This window comes from Maniola hyperantus, chromosome 15, assembly GCF_902806685.2.
Source record: "Maniola hyperantus chromosome 15, iAphHyp1.2, whole genome shotgun sequence".
Taxonomy (NCBI): Eukaryota; Metazoa; Arthropoda; class Insecta; order Lepidoptera; family Nymphalidae; genus Maniola; species Maniola hyperantus.
The window spans coordinates 414,166-430,950 of NC_048550.1; the positions used below are offsets into that span (position 1 = coordinate 414,166).

At 43.0% G+C, this 16,785-nt stretch overlaps 1 protein-coding gene and 1 pseudogene across 1 annotated transcript; both read left to right on the plus strand.

Annotated features, from left to right (window-relative positions):
- Nucleotides 1-9,055, plus strand: part of LOC117988761 (microtubule-associated protein futsch-like) — an 88,790-nt pseudogene extending 79,735 nt beyond the window's left edge.
- On the plus strand, nt 8,979-15,053 carry LOC117988763 (smoothelin-like protein 1). Its single transcript, XM_034975952.2, has 4 exons — nt 8,979-9,061; nt 11,232-11,370; nt 14,320-14,471; nt 14,930-15,053. Exons 1-4 carry the CDS (start codon nt 8,979-8,981, stop codon nt 15,051-15,053), a joined length of 498 nt encoding a protein of 165 aa, XP_034831843.2.
- Nucleotides 15,054-16,785: the final 1,732 nt, after the last annotated feature.

The window sequence follows — 16,785 nt, forward strand, 5'->3', positions numbered from 1 at the left end:
TTGGACGATCTGGCTGGTTGGTAGCTTTCATAAAATACTCGTACATGTTTCAAAAAAAAAATCAGAACCAAACTACTAGGTACCATTGACAAAGTTCAAGTAAAGCTTTCAAATTCGGTGGGTTTTTGTACTAAGATGTTGACTGAAATTGTATTTTTTTTATTTGTACCAATAACATTCATACTAATATTATAAATGCGAAAGTGTGTCTGTCTGTCTGTCTGCTAGCTTTCTACGGCCCAACAGTTCAACCAATTTGGATGAAATTTGGTACAGAGTTAGCTTACATCCCGGGGAAGGACATAGGCTACTTTTTATCCCGGAAAATTAAAGAGTTCCCACGCACGGGATTTTTAAACACCTAAATCCACGCGGATGAAGTCGCGATTCTAGGTCAACGGGAAGTATCCTCTAGGTTTCTTGACAGACAGACAGACAACAAAGTGACCCTATAAAGGTTCTTTAGAGGTACGGAATCCTAAAAACTAACTAACTAAAAGGTGATGTCAGATTGTACCGTTTTTAAGAGATTTTCATTCATTTTCACCACTGTTAAGTTTTTCACGAAGAGTTAGTTGTGGTTAGAGTTAGTTGTGTTTGTCAATGAGTCATCAAAGAGAAATGGCGGGTTAGAAATAGAGCTGTCAGTCCGAAGGGCAACCTCGTTCACAACACACAAGGTCCCTGCCTCGGAGCATAGGGTTTTTTTTTTCATAAACGCGCTAATATTAACCACTAACACTAGAGTTTACTAGATGATGCCCGCGACTTCGCCCGCGTGGATTTAGCTTGTTAAATCCCGTGGGAACACTTTGATTTTCCGGGATCAAAAGTAGCCTATGTCCTTCCCCGGTATGTAAGCTATCTCTGTACCATTTTCCATTGAAATCGGATAAACGGATGAGTGAAAAGCTAGCAGACAGACAGACACACTTTCGCATTTATAATATTAGTATGGATAGCTTACGGCTTCTTTAGGGGACCATTCAAATGACATCTGTCATATTCAACCTCTAAAATATAATGCGTACAAAATGAGTTCTCACGCGCCATTAAGTCAACTCTAATCTTAATTTTAGAGTCTAGCAACTCTAAACTGAAGCTAAGTTTTATTTTTTGAGGGAATTTAGGAGGAGGAGGGAGGCAAAGCTAGAGCTTGGTTTCATCAGAAGCGGTAAAAACTACTGCTTGTGAGGTTTCAAAGTCTTTGTGTTTTGTTCCAGGAAACTGTCCAGAGCAGCGGCGGCAAGGTGACCAGCAGTCGCCACAGCGAGCAGATCGACATCGAGCAGTGCTGGGACGAGCGCGTCTTGAGGAAATTAGTAAGTTTCCCACTTAGATACCCCCTCCCCCCTCACTTTCCCCCTTTTATTACCTACTTTATTTTATTTTCTTTGGATTCCAGGATTTCTAGGTCAACGCGAGGGATTCTATAGGTTTTGATTCCCTTTTCTTGACAGACACGATGGACAGACAGACAACGAAGTAAGCAGGGTTCCTTTTTCCCTTTTTAAGTACGGAATCCTAGAAACGAGACTTTTGCAAACATAAGACCGTTAGCCCTGTTAAGTCAGACTCACTTTCATGTGGCGTGTCGACTGTCGAGTCACTCAGTGAAAACGAGCGTCCACTCATGATGACTGTCGCGATCTTGGTCGCGATATCGACGATGACTTATTACTTTGTGACTCAAGCAGCTTGGAGACAACTTAATTCATTCTTACCACTGACCTCTACTTATACAAGTACGCTGGAACTGCTCAAACTCAAACCATTTATTCAAATTGTGTACCATTGTACACAATTTGAATAAATGGTTTGAGTCAATCAATCGTGGAATTAGTAAGATGTTTTTGTTTAGTGGTGGCAATTAATTACGTAAACCATAAACTAAAGCTGTTAGGGTTCTAAAGGCATCATTGCCAACCTGTTTTTGAAGCAACTTGATTCTCGTCATTTTTGCGCTGAAAGTAGCATTGAGCGTCATGTGAGTGTACTCGGAACTAAAAGTTAGTGATGAGAAATCTGTCAACACAGTGTCAAGACGAAGTCCATTTGACACAAAATGACATTTTTCATTCCCGATACGCTTGGTGGGGCGCAATTGGCACAAAAAATTACTGTCATTTTGTATGGCACACCTGTTCCAGCGTACCTACTTGTATGAGTCCATTTCAGTTATAGTAACTAACATGAACAACTTTCTGCCCGGGGGCAATTTTGATAAACAATCGTCATTATTGACGTATCGACTTCAATAAGTATTGTAATGAAGGCACTAATGTTATTCTCTCTACTACTTTTAGGTTAGGCACCTGGCGGCCTTTAACTTTTTTTAATTGTTAAAAAGTACCGTAAAACAAAATATAGGTAGGTACCTACTTAGGTACTGAATTATAAAATTTAACAAGTACGGAAATCAACCGCAGATCATATTGACTGATTGACCACTGCGTCAGACTTTGCGTTTTGGTTTTTATTTTACAAAATATATAAAGTTATTACTATAGAGTTTTTCGTCTATTCATCTCACCCAACTAAGAAGACGCTTCCGAAGGTCATTTTATGTTACCTACATAAATCTAATATCACATACTTTGACGAAGAAAGAAACATCGTGAAGAAACTTTCATGCCCTAAGAGGTCTCCATAATGTTCTCGTGATATCTGGTCACTGGTGGACTGCGGTAGCTATGGCTAAACTCTTCTCATTCTGAGAGAGCGGAGGGCTGGTGATGACTTGATGATGCTGATGATGACAGATAAGAAAAATTATACCTACCTATGCATATTTCACAAATTAAAGAAAGCGTTTTTGCACAAGCAGAAGTTATTTTTTCGTTTATATTCAAAAAATAGCTTAAAAAGTTTTAATGACTCGTAACTAGAAAGTTTAAACATCCAAAATTATGGTACCGTGACCATAACCACTAGTAGTAAAGTACAGTAAACATTTGAGTGCATTCCGTGACGCAGGCACACCTGTATAACATATGTACATACATACGAGATGTACCTATCTAGTATCTACACAAAGCAAATCGATCACTTCAGTTCCGGTTTCCGGTAACCGAGCAATTCCTCCTGCACGCGCCTTTGTGTTGACTAGTATAGTACGGAACAGGTCGAAATGGCAATTGTACAGTGACGTGCGGGTGTGCGGGGCGTGCCCCCGCCTCATACCCCGATTGCCATGTCCACCTGTCGCGCATTGGGACACCATACTTTTACGAGATTATTATATTTATTTATTTTATTTAAAGACTAAATGTTAAAATAAAATAAAAATGTATAGGTTTGTGTGAATGTTAGTGTGAATGTTTTGTATAAATGTTTTGTATGAAAGGCTAACTAACACCTAATAAGTAGGTAAGTACCTACAAAAAAATCTATAAATCGTGTGAGGTCGATGACCTTTGTCAGCCCTAGCACAGACTACGGTCTATTTGGGCTGCAAACTGCAAACACGCCAGTCTCAGTTTTCATCTAGTGCTTTGGTCTAAAAGTGTGGTGTAAAATGTTCACTTTTCATTTTGTCGAAATAAATAAATTAAATTAAATTAAATTATACCTAAGTGAAGTAAGAACAGTTCTCACTTCTCAGAGCTGGGCGCGTTTGGAACCCTCATAGCTTTAGTTTAAGACTAAATAATGAAGTAAAAGTTAATATAATAATATAAATAACACAACAAAATAAAATATGATTTCACCGCCAATGTAGAAAGAACTCTCATTTCCTTAAACGGATAAAAGTGTATAACTATGCAATCTGTACAGGCGTTTATAAGCTATAATATTTACTAAACATTACGCATTCACTACTTCTGCCGATAGAACGATTAACTAATATTTATTTTAGTTTAAAAATCCATTTAAAATAATAAAGTAAATAGGTAGAGTCATGCTAAGATTAAGTCAAGTGTTTTATTAGTACGTAGTATACTAGTGTTTGTAGTGGATTTGTACATAATATACCAATTTATTCCTAGTGATTTTTAGGGTTCCGTACCTCAAAAGTAAAAAGAAACTCTTATAGGATCACTTCGTGTCGTGAAGGAAAACATCGCGAGGAATCCTGCATGCCTGAGAGTTCTCCATAATGTTCTCAAAGGTGTGTGAAGTCTACCAATCCGCACATGGCAAGCGTGGTAGGCGTGGTAAGCCAAAACCCTTCTCATTCCGAGAGGAGACCCGTTCTCTGTAGTGAGCCGGTGATGGGTTGATCATGATGATGATGATACATGACGACAATCCACCACCACCTATGGCCCCACCAACCTCGCGGTTATATGGGCCGAAACGCGGGAGGGCGCCCGTTCGGTACTTGCTCGGTGGCTCTTTACCGGGGCGCCTTCTTGACTACCTACAAGTTCTTTCCTTTCTGCTTCCTTGTCCCCATTATGTCACTCTCCCCATTCTGGGGCAGACGTCACAGATACGGGAGATTCCCATCGCCGTTTGTGGTGTCTCCTGTTTCCCACATGCTCTCCTGTCATTGCGTATCTGGATACCTAACTCTCGCTTCCCTCCTCTGAGCTCGTCGCGTCGTCGTCATCCTCCTCGCTTCCTTCCTCTTCGTCTTCCTGCTCTCCGCGTCCTCTTCTCTGTCGTCGCTGCTGATGATACATGACGAGAGTAAATTAATGAATGTTATTATTTGAATGAATTCTAGTTGGACGAGTGCACGGACTACGAGCAGCGGCGTCGCCTGCGCGCGCGCCTCCGCACTCTCATGGCTGAACAAGAAGGTACACAGACACACTACACCCCAAACATTGACAGTTCGATATTACACCTCAATACACTCAATAGCTACTATGTTGATACCTTGATGTGTTTCATCTGCATATTTTATACACACATAAACACACACTCTTCAGGGTTCCTGACACAAATTATTATGAAATTACCTATTTTTAACAACAATAAAATTGTCTATAGGTAAATATAGATAGTAGGCGGTTATTGCAGGAAGTTATTGAAGGAAGGTTATTGAAGAATACCCAGGCACCGTACTCTTGAAAGAATCTCTTGAATAAAAGTAGTATACCTACTTACCGACCGGTATTTCTTTGAGTCCGGTAAAAAATTAAATAATTACACGTTGCCGTATTTATTTGGTTGAAGCGTGTAGATTGTAGGCATTGACTCGTATCAATGGAATTAAAATCACACAGCATAGGGGATCTTCGTTTGAGGGCCAAGAATATCTATACTCTATTTTGTACCATTTTTGATACCTACCTCCCTTTATTTGTTTATTTATAAAATACAACTACCTACTGTTATTTTTATTCTTCATATTTTTTATGGTTTTTGTGCTGCATGATTAAACAACCCGATGTATTTTTATGAAATAAAGTTGCAGAGTTTAAATGTATGCGTGCACTGTCCTCAGCATGCGCGAGCGCAGTGACTGCGGCGCTGGCGGCGGCCGGCGAGCCCGTCGAGACGGAAGACCAGACGGCCGAACGCGGTGAGTCCCTCCTCCTCCCGCTGCTGCAGGGCCTGCTGCAGGGCGGCGGGCAGCGCCTGCTGGCCGGCCTCGGAGCCGCCTCGCACGACGTCGTCGCTGACGTGCGGCGATCGCTACAACGGCTGCGACTCGCTCTCGCGCCCCCCAACGACCACCCCCAAGCGCGCGCGCTTCTAGCCCTCGCCGACAGGCTAGAAGACGCCCTCGACGCCGCTGACAGACTAGACGGCTGCAAGCGCAAGCCGAAACGACGCAGCCGCACCTCCCGCCACACCGTCGGCGTCACCCGCGAGGAACTAGAGGAAGCGCGACGCATGGTAGACCGCGGCCAGCTGCTCCCGGAGTCCACTAAACCCATAACCCCGTGCACCTCCTCGACAGAATCCAATCGGAGCACCGAGGAACCATCCACTCCGGAACGAAAGCAAAGTATCGACGATCAGGTCAGTTACCACACGCCTGTCGAGGCGCGTCACAAATCTGCCCCCATGCCGCATAACGTCACTTACGACGCTCCGAAAATTCATAGAGACGCTTGCGTCGTAGAGAGGCGAGCGCCTGCAACTCGCAAACCTGAGTTTTTCAGGCATTCGATAGCGGACGCAGCGCTCGACCACACTAAAAGTGCAGCCGAACGCTGGCACTCGGACACAAAAAACAGCATCGCAGCTATCGCTAATAAGTTTGATTCTAAAGTACAGAATGAACCTCCTCCCCCGATCAGACGAGCCCCAGTCAACAGACCGGCGCTCGTGCAACAGAAACCCGAAGAGGAACCGAAGCGCACCTCGTATTACAGACCCCCACCACCGGGGTACAACTTCGCAGCCCCACAAGCCGCAGCCGATGATCTATCGAAGCCTTTAAGTCGATTCAACAACAACAAACGCAGTCGCATGAAACGTGCGAACACCATAGACATCGGCCGACCGCTCGGCGGGTACAGGATCGACGACGACACGGACGAGGAGAACGACGTGCAGCGCGCTCCGCAGGTGCCCCCGTTTCAGCCTCAAACTGACAACGACAGGAAATTTTTAGCGTTCATGCAAAAAAATGAGGATAACATAGCACGAAATACCGCCGTCAAGCAAGCCAATTGGAGTAGTAGGTTCGGTAATATTAAAAATAACTTTGAAAATCGCGATCGACAGGAAAACGGAAGATCTTTAAGCGCTTCATCGGCCAAACGCTTTTGGAAAAACGCTAACGACACTTCACAGACAATGGCACCGCGTCCACGGAAATTTTTAGCCGACATCACTCCCGAAATCGTGAAACCTCCGTGGGTGTCGCAACGCAGGGACTCCCTGCGCAGCTACGCGGCGGCGCCGGCGCACCCGCCACCTTCGTCCATCCATCCGCCTATCCTGCAGATGCAGACACCGATTTCACCGGTCAAACAAATAGTTAAACCGTTTATCGCGAAGCCTATACCGGTAAATCAATTTTCTCATGCACCTATGTCCGCATTTAAGCCACTCAAGAAGATCACGTCCCCCACGACGGCACCCCCGAACATTTGGAGTCCGCCTTCTTCCAGCATTCCAGCGTCTCCATCGACCGACTACCCGCTCGTTATAAACGCACTCAGCCCCACTTCGCACGTGCCCCCCTCGCACTCGACGCCCGAGGGCGATAGGACTGTCGGGTTCACTAAATACGATTACAATAAGGTAGAATCGCAAACGGCTCCGCCGCCTAAAGCGTACGGGTACAACCAGCCCACGCCCCCGACTCACGTACGTCCGCAGATGAATTATCCAATCAAACCGATCCCGAGCCAGAACAGCCTGGCAGCGCCGGAGCTTGTTAAAAAACTCGGTGAAACAAAGGTTCTCCCCAGCCCGGAACGATTCCCCCCCAAAGTGGACGCTCAGCAGCTCCAGATAGAATTCTACGAGAGACAAATCAGGGAAAAGTCCCGCAGCAATTCCGCGAACGACGGCCGAGAAGTTCCCGTCCACAAGCCGCCCCCTCCTCCCAACTACACCATAGTGGACTACACGCCGCAGAACGTCACCTCCACCTTCGTACCCCTCCAACAGACACCCGACATAGAGAAGGCGAAGGCGCACAAAGTCGACTACTTGCCGGACGTCGTGATGAACGAGAATAATAACTACGAGTACATCCCCTCGCTGACGAAGCGCGTCGCGCCCGCGAGCCCCTCGAAGCCGAGGGTCCCTCCCGAGCTGCAGAACGGCGCGCACGAGGCGGGTGCGACGACGGAGCACGGGCGCGTGGTGACGCGCGTGATGCGCGGGCCGGTGCGCGGCGCTGCCACCATCACGGCGGGCGTGCGCACGCGCGGCGCCGCCGATGGGCTGCGTGGCGCGCTCGACAAGGTGGCCCCCAGGCGCAACCAGGTACGGCCGGCCCCGCCCCCCGCCCGCCCCGGCCCGTCTCCCCCGCACGCTGCCTCGCCGCCCCGCTCCCCGGCCGCGCTGCGCAGCCCCGCGCTCGCCGCGTCCCGCGAGTCTGTGTTCTCCGGCGACTCGCTCGGCAGCCGCGGGTCCAGCCCCGGCGCGGCGCTCGCCCGCTCCCCCTCGTGGCACAGGATGGCCGACTTCAGCCCGACGTGCTCGCCGCGCAGGGTGGTGGCGCGCACCAGGTCGATGCACCTGCTGGCCGTGCCCAAGCTGTTCGAGGGCGGCATCGCGCGCGAGGAGTTGCCGGAGAAGAAGCGGACGGTGGAGGCGTACTTCGCCGGGCAGCCGGCGGCGAGAACGGCGGTAGCGCTGCGGCGGCCGATGCGCGCGCAGACGCAGTTCGCGCTGGGCCGCAGCCGCACCATGCCGTCGGTGACAGAGCTGCAGTTCCTGGACGAGAGCAACGCCGACGACGCGTTCGAGGACCTGGTGTCGGCGCTCGCGTAGCGAACATTCCATAGTTAGAGGCGGACGAGCGAGACGCGCGTGAGTCGTGTGTGTGTGGGCTGCCTGCTTGTGTCGCGTCGCATGTCCCCCGCCCCCGCCCCGCACCTCCGCGGACCCCCTCACGTCGATGTACATACATATCTGTAACATACGTTTCATTTCACCGAGTCCCGTAACCGTGTTATTTTGACTAATAGCTTTTAAGTATCCTCTGTATTGTCTTGCTGTTGTTTTACAAGTGTGTCCGGTGAGCCATGCGCGCCATCGCCACTGGACTGGCTCGTTATAGCGTGTTGTCTCGTTTGCAGAGGAAGAGGAAGTGACGACTGTAACATCGAGCGTGAGGAGGAACTCCACCGAGAAAACCGTTAGCAGTAGCACCACCATCAAAAATTCTAAAGGTGATATTCGAATAAATTCTCTATCATTCAAATCATTCATAAACTTAAAACTTAGAATAGTTCTAACACACTGGATTACAGAACTTATAGATATAGAGATAGATATTCTCGGCCTAACCTTTGCAATAGCCGCCTACTTTTTCAACTATCGTAACTCGTAATACAGCCATTAAGTTATTTAACATTAATCATTGGTTTGCTTGCCCCACAGTGATTGAGAGCATGACCCGGCCGGCGCCGAAACAAGTGTCGCCGTTCGCCAAATTCCGTCAGCTCGAAAAACAAAATTCTACTAACTCTCCCAAGTAAGTGAACTGTCACAAATCTCCGCCACATCTTACTCAAACATGATATCTGAAACACAGTAGTACAAACTTCAAATACTACTCCAGAAGCCTTAGTGTATCTTTTCAAGTTAGCTGCTTACGGCCAAAACTCTTCAACGTTGTTACAGTATCCGGCAGGAAATATGGCACATCGAACTTTAGAAAGAGATAACGGTTTCGTAGAGCGTTGTCTCTGTCGTTGAGACCGACGAATGACAGGGACGACGCTCTACGAAGCAGAAATCTCTTTCTAAAATTCAATATGCAATATTTACTGCCGGTACCTGTACGTGTCAAACATTATATTATGTCTGTTTAGACAGTTACGTCTGCAAACGTCGCTAGGTAACTTATCCACAGATTAGGGATAGATTGATTTTATTAATTTTGACCGTTAGAGTTAGTCTGTCATTCAGTTTACTATGGAGAGGCAAATGTCGCGAGAAGATAATATCTCACACAAATTTTGCGACAACACTTTCTTGAGGTTTCTGCATCGAACCAGGGCTGCAGATTGCCACGACATTTAGCTTGAAAACTTACAATACGGTTTCTGATTCCAAAACTACCGATATAATAATTACATAGATACATTATAATAATTAGGTAGTCTTCAATAACATCGACGACGCACTACAGTTTGCCGCGCGTATTGCGTATTTTTTTTAATTATAATTAAAAAAAAACGAATGCACTGGCACTTTTTGTCACTATTTAAGTACCTATTTTAAAGACTTGCGGTAACCCGTAGTGCGTGGTAACACAAGATCATAATAATATTAGGTATCTGGTTATTTACTTTCCGTATACTTATTTCTTGCAAACTTTGTAGTTATATAATATACCCAATATTTGCTTGATAGTATATTATATTTAATGCAGCGTATTTATTTTGACAGCCATAACTGGATACGATAAGTATTACGTAAAAATAAATTTTATAAGTTCACAGTAAATTGTATTCATACGTAACATGTATATTTTACATTCATAGCTGCTACTTTTAAATAAATCCTAGAAGTATCATAGCATCGCTTTCCTAAGCACTTACGGAGCGAAGTATTTACTGAAGATTTTTTTTTAATTTGCATTTTGAAATTAAACTCGAGAAAAATATAAGTTTCATAATCCAGTAAACAGTAAACGATTTGCAAGAAAAAAAATTAAAATCCATATTTTTATATTAAAACAACGATCCAAGAACTTATTCAAGGGGCGGATCAACAACAAATCCTTGAAAAGCCGGCAACGCATTGGCGATTCTTCTGGTGCCGCAAATGTTCATGGGCGGCGGTAATCACTCAACACCTGGTGACCCGCCTGCTCGTTTGCTCTCTATTTCTGTTTAAAATAGCCTAGAACCTAATAAGCAAATTTAGACTCAGTAGGATTTAATTCCTGGAAAAAGGCTCCGTGCGTTCTTAGCGATCATACCAAAGGCATTTTAGAATACTTTACATCCACACAAAGTTTAGCCAGATAAACAGTCGCTTACAGACAAACAATCAAGGCACGCGTCATTATTCAAATGTACATAACATGCCTTACCATAAGCCATAACTTGCACTACGAGTGAAGGCACACCATTGCGAGTGGCTGAGTGCGCACCAAACCTCCTTACGCGTAGAAAAGTAAAAAAACCAGTAGTTGTCGTCTCGTCCGCGGGTGTTTTGTGAGTGGCAACGTCTTCGATGCCTTTACCAATGCGTGTTTTATAAAAACTTTTCATATGACAGCTGCAAACTATCAATACTGGATAATTGAATAAACCATTCTACTTAAAATGGTTAGTCTATTTTATTAAATTATAAATAATACATGGCGCGCATCCGGTAGGATATTTTATCGCCGTAAAAGTGTTTCTAGTCTATGTCAGTTTCCGGATTTCAAGCTATCTATTTCTGGTTCATTATTACGATCAGCTCAGGGGTTTAGGTATGAAACGGTCAAATACAATTTCACATATAACTATAACATTAGTGCAAAATTCCATAATACTCATTTGCTAAATATGTAGAGTGAAAGGGCATATAACAAGACGTTGTCACAACAAAAATAATGTTCACGGAGATTAACGAAGCGGTATTTGCGCGAATCCGCGACGTCGGCGCAGTGAAGTGGAAAGGATTAACCTGAGACCCGGTTGTAGCTCGCCCAAGACCCCGAAGAGCCCGGGCTCTCCATCGCAGCCTTACTTCAAGTTCACGGACCCCGCGCTGCAAGCCAGCGCAGTCACTATTAAAGAGCGCTTGCTGCAGTGGTGTCGCGACAAGACCCGGGATTACGAGGTACTCACAATCCGCCCCCCAACCCTTGACACCCCACTGCGAATATCACAACACACCTTTTATTTAAAAAGCAAACCCTTGAACAAATTCCTTTGTGATACGCTCTAAAAGCCTGGGTATTAATATTATGGTGGCAAGTAATGTTAGATATTGGGTAAAATTAGGACTGTAAGTAACGGTTCGCACTAAACACAGGGTAAATGTGGAAGAACTGACATTGAGTAAAATCAACTGTAACCATGAATAACTTGGGGTACTTTTTTGGATTTGTATACCTAATCCTAGCCTGGGCGCTTATGACGGCTTTCAGGTTACGGTTTTGGGATAAATCAAAGCGTATCACCAAAGAAAGATTTATGGATGGTAAAAATAATATACGCATTGGGGATGTTTTGTTGCGGATTGGATAAGCAGATGCACAAATCTTTCTAGAAAAAACCAAATTAATTAGCAGAGACGTTTCACAAATCCAGATCATCGATTTTGCTGTATTATAAAATTAATGATCTTGAACAACAATTTATGTGGAACACAGCGAGATAACAGGAGTTTCATTACTTCAACACACTAATAGATAATAATAATCACATCTATCCTCAAAATTATTAAAAATCTATAAGCATCTTTTTCCATCGTAGTAAAAGGTGTGCCAATTGCCGGTGTGCTCAGTCTGAGATTTTACATCTACCCAACGTTGATAGAATTATAATTCTATCAACAAATTACATTAATGTTAGAGTAAAATGGACCTGAAGTTCCTTGAATTCAACGTACAAGGCTTTAAAACAAGGGAGTTAAGGTTCATTTCACTTTAACACTGAAATGTTTCGACGTTCGAATTCCATCTACATTGGTGTGATATCATACTAAGTACACTGGTATAAATTACTAAATTGCTCTGGTTCCTATAACTTGTTATTCTTACAATAACTTTACGGGTCTCTCTTAGATTCCTCTAAAATAAGTAAAGGTGAAAAGAAATGTGCACCTGCCGCCAGGGGGTCAGCGGATGTACCAGACTGACGCGTTGACGTTGTCGACACTGTAGCATGCGGACCGCGCACGATAACTGCGTACACACAGCGCCAACGGGGGCCAACGAAAACCTACGTTGGTCCATCACCAAACATTGGATGCCCAACGCTATGCCCCGTCGTTGGCGTTTGTTGTGTACGCATCGTAACACGACGCCACGTCACCTTGCACTTATACACTTCACGCTTATTTGACGCTTTATTACCCCGCTACACCCTGTATATATGCTCAACGGTATACCACATACACTCTAAGTATATATTATTTTACTTTGTCATAGGACCAAATTGTATTACTTTGGTTTATTAGCCTTTATGCTCGAGTGTAAATTATTGAGGTAAATTGAGGAATTTTGAGGTGAAACTGGTCAGGTGCTAACTTATCAGTGTGTATTGACCAAAGTTTTAGAGCCCTTGTTCCTTTTTTCCATTTTTTTCCATTTGTCCAAATTCAGTGACGAGTTATCTCAATAAAATTTTACACACGATGCTCTGTTACCAAACTTTAATGAAATCATTACAATGACTTCAATTGGTTGACAATCTTTTACTCTAGACTAAATCACAATTTTTAGCCAAGAGTAGAAAAACGTCATCCAGAAGACTACGTTTGTTGAATTAGCGTTTGGCAACAAAAGGTCTGATGTGTTTTCTAACTGAACTAAAATGTATATTCAATTATTATCATTCTCAAATATAAGCTCACTAAAATCAGTGATGATTGAATATCCTCCATCAAAGTGAAGTGATTTAAAAAAAAATAACGATTTGACGTGCTTAAATGCTTTAAGGATTATTGTATAATTTTGGAGTCTTATGGATGGTAACAAAAAAGCAAAATTACCATTATTAACATTTTGTTTTATGGGTTTATTATGTTTTGTGTACAGTGCATGATTTGTGTGTTTTCATGTTTCCATTTCAAAGGCAACATAAGCCAAGAATTTTCAGGGATATATTTGTTGAAATGTGGTTTGTAAATAATTGCTATATTAGTTTGGATTTATGAGGTAGACTTATGAGATCCTTAGGTTTAGCATAAAATCACTCAGATAAGAAAAAGCTTACCTACTCTTTGTAAATTTATATTCAATACTTAGATTAGAGTTTAGACCATGTGTTTCCAACTCTTTCAATCTTTAACTAAAAGTGGTCACTAAAAATCAGATCTAACAGAACCACAGAATACTGACAGACCAAAATCTATTCAATTCTATACACGACAGTCAATCTCAAAAATCTCTTCTACAATAAAATTTAGCCCAAAATAAAGAATACTAAATTTACCAAAGCTCATGGCTTTGTATGGCAAAGTGATCGTCCAAATAAGCCTTGATATTAATCATTTAACCTCATATTGTGCCATCCTAATGAGGTTGAATGATCGGAATAGAGATCGAAAACAACACAATCAATTTGTGTGATCGTTCTTGTAACCATTTTGATGACATATGGAATCAAGCAGAGGTCAAGGGTCTACTTGGAATACTTCGCCTATCAAGTTGTTGGAGCACCGTGCCAAAATACATAGCACCACCCAAGAATACAGTAATTTATCTGCATCTTTATACGCCCAGTCTCTATCTATAGGCTGTTAGGAGGCTGTTGCGTTTCCTATCACTTTGGGAGGACGTATGACGAGGTGTCGACCTTTTGGCATATTCATGGAGGACCGATGATTTCCGGGAATGTTTAGGTTTCAGCCGTTTCTGGACCGGAATGGACTTTGTCGTTTCTGGAGCAATATGTCTAGAGTTAGCTAAGTGGGTACGCCACATCTGTAAAAGGAAATGTTGGAGTGTCATCGTTTCTGGAGCATGCATTTTGAGATAGGTGTTTATGGCAAATCGGTACGGGGATTTCGGGGTTGTCGTTTTTAGAGCGTATATTTTGAGCTGCGCTGTTGTGTCGGCAGAATGTGAAGCTGGAGAACTTCTCGACGAGCTGGGCGGACGGGATGGCGTTCTGCGCGTTGCTGCACCACTTCCTGCCGGACGCGTTCGACTACGCGGCGCTCTCGCCGGACAAGCGCCGACACAATTTTACGCTCGCCTTCAAAATTGCCGAGTAAGTTCACCGTTATGTAACAACGTAATGCTACATCGACAATGCTGATAAAGGCTTTGGGGAACCGAATTTATTAAATTAGGCATGAGTTTCAGAGGTCAAGAACCGCTTTGCGTCACTGAGCCTGTCATGTGTCAGTATCCATATTCATCAAAAAGTCCATCTTATTTTCCAATTAAAGTCTCAATAACTTAACGGTTAATGAACGGACTGAGATCCGAAAGGTCGGCGGGTCAACCCTCACCCGTTGTACTATGTCGTAAACTCCTAGCAAAAGCTTTACGTTTAGTTGGAGGGGAAAGGGGATTATTAGTAGCTAATATAATTTTAAAAAAATGTTGGAAATTAAGTTGGTCTGCTGGGAGCCACTGCATCACACACGGTCCTCTATCTCCAGTATACAAGATACCAACTGATTTTTTGATTTAGAATCTGACCAGCTTTATTGTACTTTCCAGTGAGAAGGCGGGCATCTACCCACTGCTGGACGTGGACGACATGGTGGCGATGCGCAAGCCGGACTGGAAGTGCGTATTCACGTACGTGCAGTCCATCTACCGCCGCTTCAAAGACGAGCGCTGAATGTCGCTCTGTTGCCCCGCAGTGGAACGGGAACATGCTACTTTTTACCCCTTTATTACCAAACTTTGGTTCAATCACACCTTTAGACCTTGGTGAAGACAATAGCCCGCTTCTACCTTAGACTGTATCAGCACTTTCTACCAGATTGAGTTCTTCAGGCCTCAGATCGGGCCCACATAAGATGGCTATGTGTTTGTAAAAAAGTTTTCTACCGACACATCTCGATCAAGTGGGATATGTTTCCTTAATCATTCCTTATCAAGTTATGGTTACTTAATTAATTGTTGTCTGGCTCATTACTCGTTTATTGCATTAACAGTTCTTGCAATGATAGCAGTACAACAACAGTCAACAAGTTTGGTAATACAGAGGCAATTTATGCAAACATTAGAATTTTGTTATATTGAGATTTTGCTTGAATCTTGTCGTCTTGAAAAAACTTGCCAAAAATTATTTGTTTTTTAAAGAAAATACTTAATATAACACAGTTCGAAAGTTATCCTTTGTAAAGTTATTGTTAGTTTAGTATCCCGTGTCTCGATACTATTATCTACTTAGTAGAATTTAGAGTAGCAAAGTAGCATTTTCCCGTTTAGTAATGTTTAGTAGCTAGAGCGTTAAGAAGTCGAACGTTTAGGTCACAAATATGTATCGTGGAAGATTAGCGAGTCCAAAGAGTGTCTGTGACACAGACTAAGCGAAAAATAGACGGACCTCTCGCAAACGATTTCATAAAAATGTCCCTGATTCTCTATGACATAAGCATCGTAGTCATATTGTAACAATATGCGGAAATGAACGAAATGTAAAAGAGTGTGTTACAAAATAAAATATGTTTACGAAATTCTAATTTAGTTTTTTACACATATACACATAGTGTCCATTTGTGCCACACGCTTTGCATCGTACAAGCTACGCGTTATGGGCTTCTACAGAAGCGTTTTTACGTTTCCGTTGCTTGGTTTCCCGTCTATTTGTCGTTCGGTGTGTGTGTTGTTATTGTTTGTGTTATGTTGTCAGATGTTTATCAAGTTCGCCCAACTCGCCGTTTCTCCAAGCGCAGTCTCGTATACACTCCTATTTATTTTTAATCTCAAGATGTATGTGATTTTTTATATTTAGCCCGTAAGTTTCACTAACAATTTTCACCGTAAACTAAGAAATCTATAGGCGAATTGCCGTGCCTTTATGATAAAAATGATGATGGACAGGATAAACTTCAGGAATTTGTGTTCTTTTCTTATTCAAACATTTCTATAAATACTTCTTTCTCATGGAAGTTAAGTTTATAGTTTTCTCTGTCTACGGTTTATATTTCGAGCGATGTATTTAGTATTTGTAGGTCATAGCCGTTAATTTGGTATTGTATTCGCTATAAATACTTATGTCTTAACACGACGCACTGTAGGCTTCGAAGCGAGAATCTTCTTCACTTATTTATCTACATAAGCAAGATGCATCCTCAAATCACTCTGTGCAGATCCCTAGTCTATGACATTAAATTCGTAAGTACCCACAAAAAGATTTTGTAAGGTCAAATTTGACACTTCTTCGTACAATAACTGTCAAGTTTGAATTTAAAAAGTGCATTATGATTTGAATGTCATAGCGATTCAATTACGAATTACTAATCTAACAAATATTCTATTACAATGTTGACGTACTAGTTTTATTTAATTGCTTGAAATAATAATTGTCTCTATTACTGAAATAATTTTATATAATTGACTAT

What these genes read in the sequence shown, in the direction of transcription:
- LOC117988763 (XM_034975952.2), top strand. Translation starts at nt 8,979, where the DNA reads ATGACCCGGCCGGCGCCGAAACAAGTGTCGCCGTTCGCCAAATTCCGT. An exon ending in AATTCTACTAACTCTCCCAA is followed by an intron (nt 9,062 to 11,231) that starts GTAAGTGAACTG and finishes ACCCGGTTGTAG; the next exon opens with CTCGCCCAAGACCCCGAAGA. An exon ending in ACAAGACCCGGGATTACGAG is followed by an intron (nt 11,371 to 14,319) that starts GTACTCACAATC and finishes TTGTGTCGGCAG; the next exon opens with AATGTGAAGCTGGAGAACTT.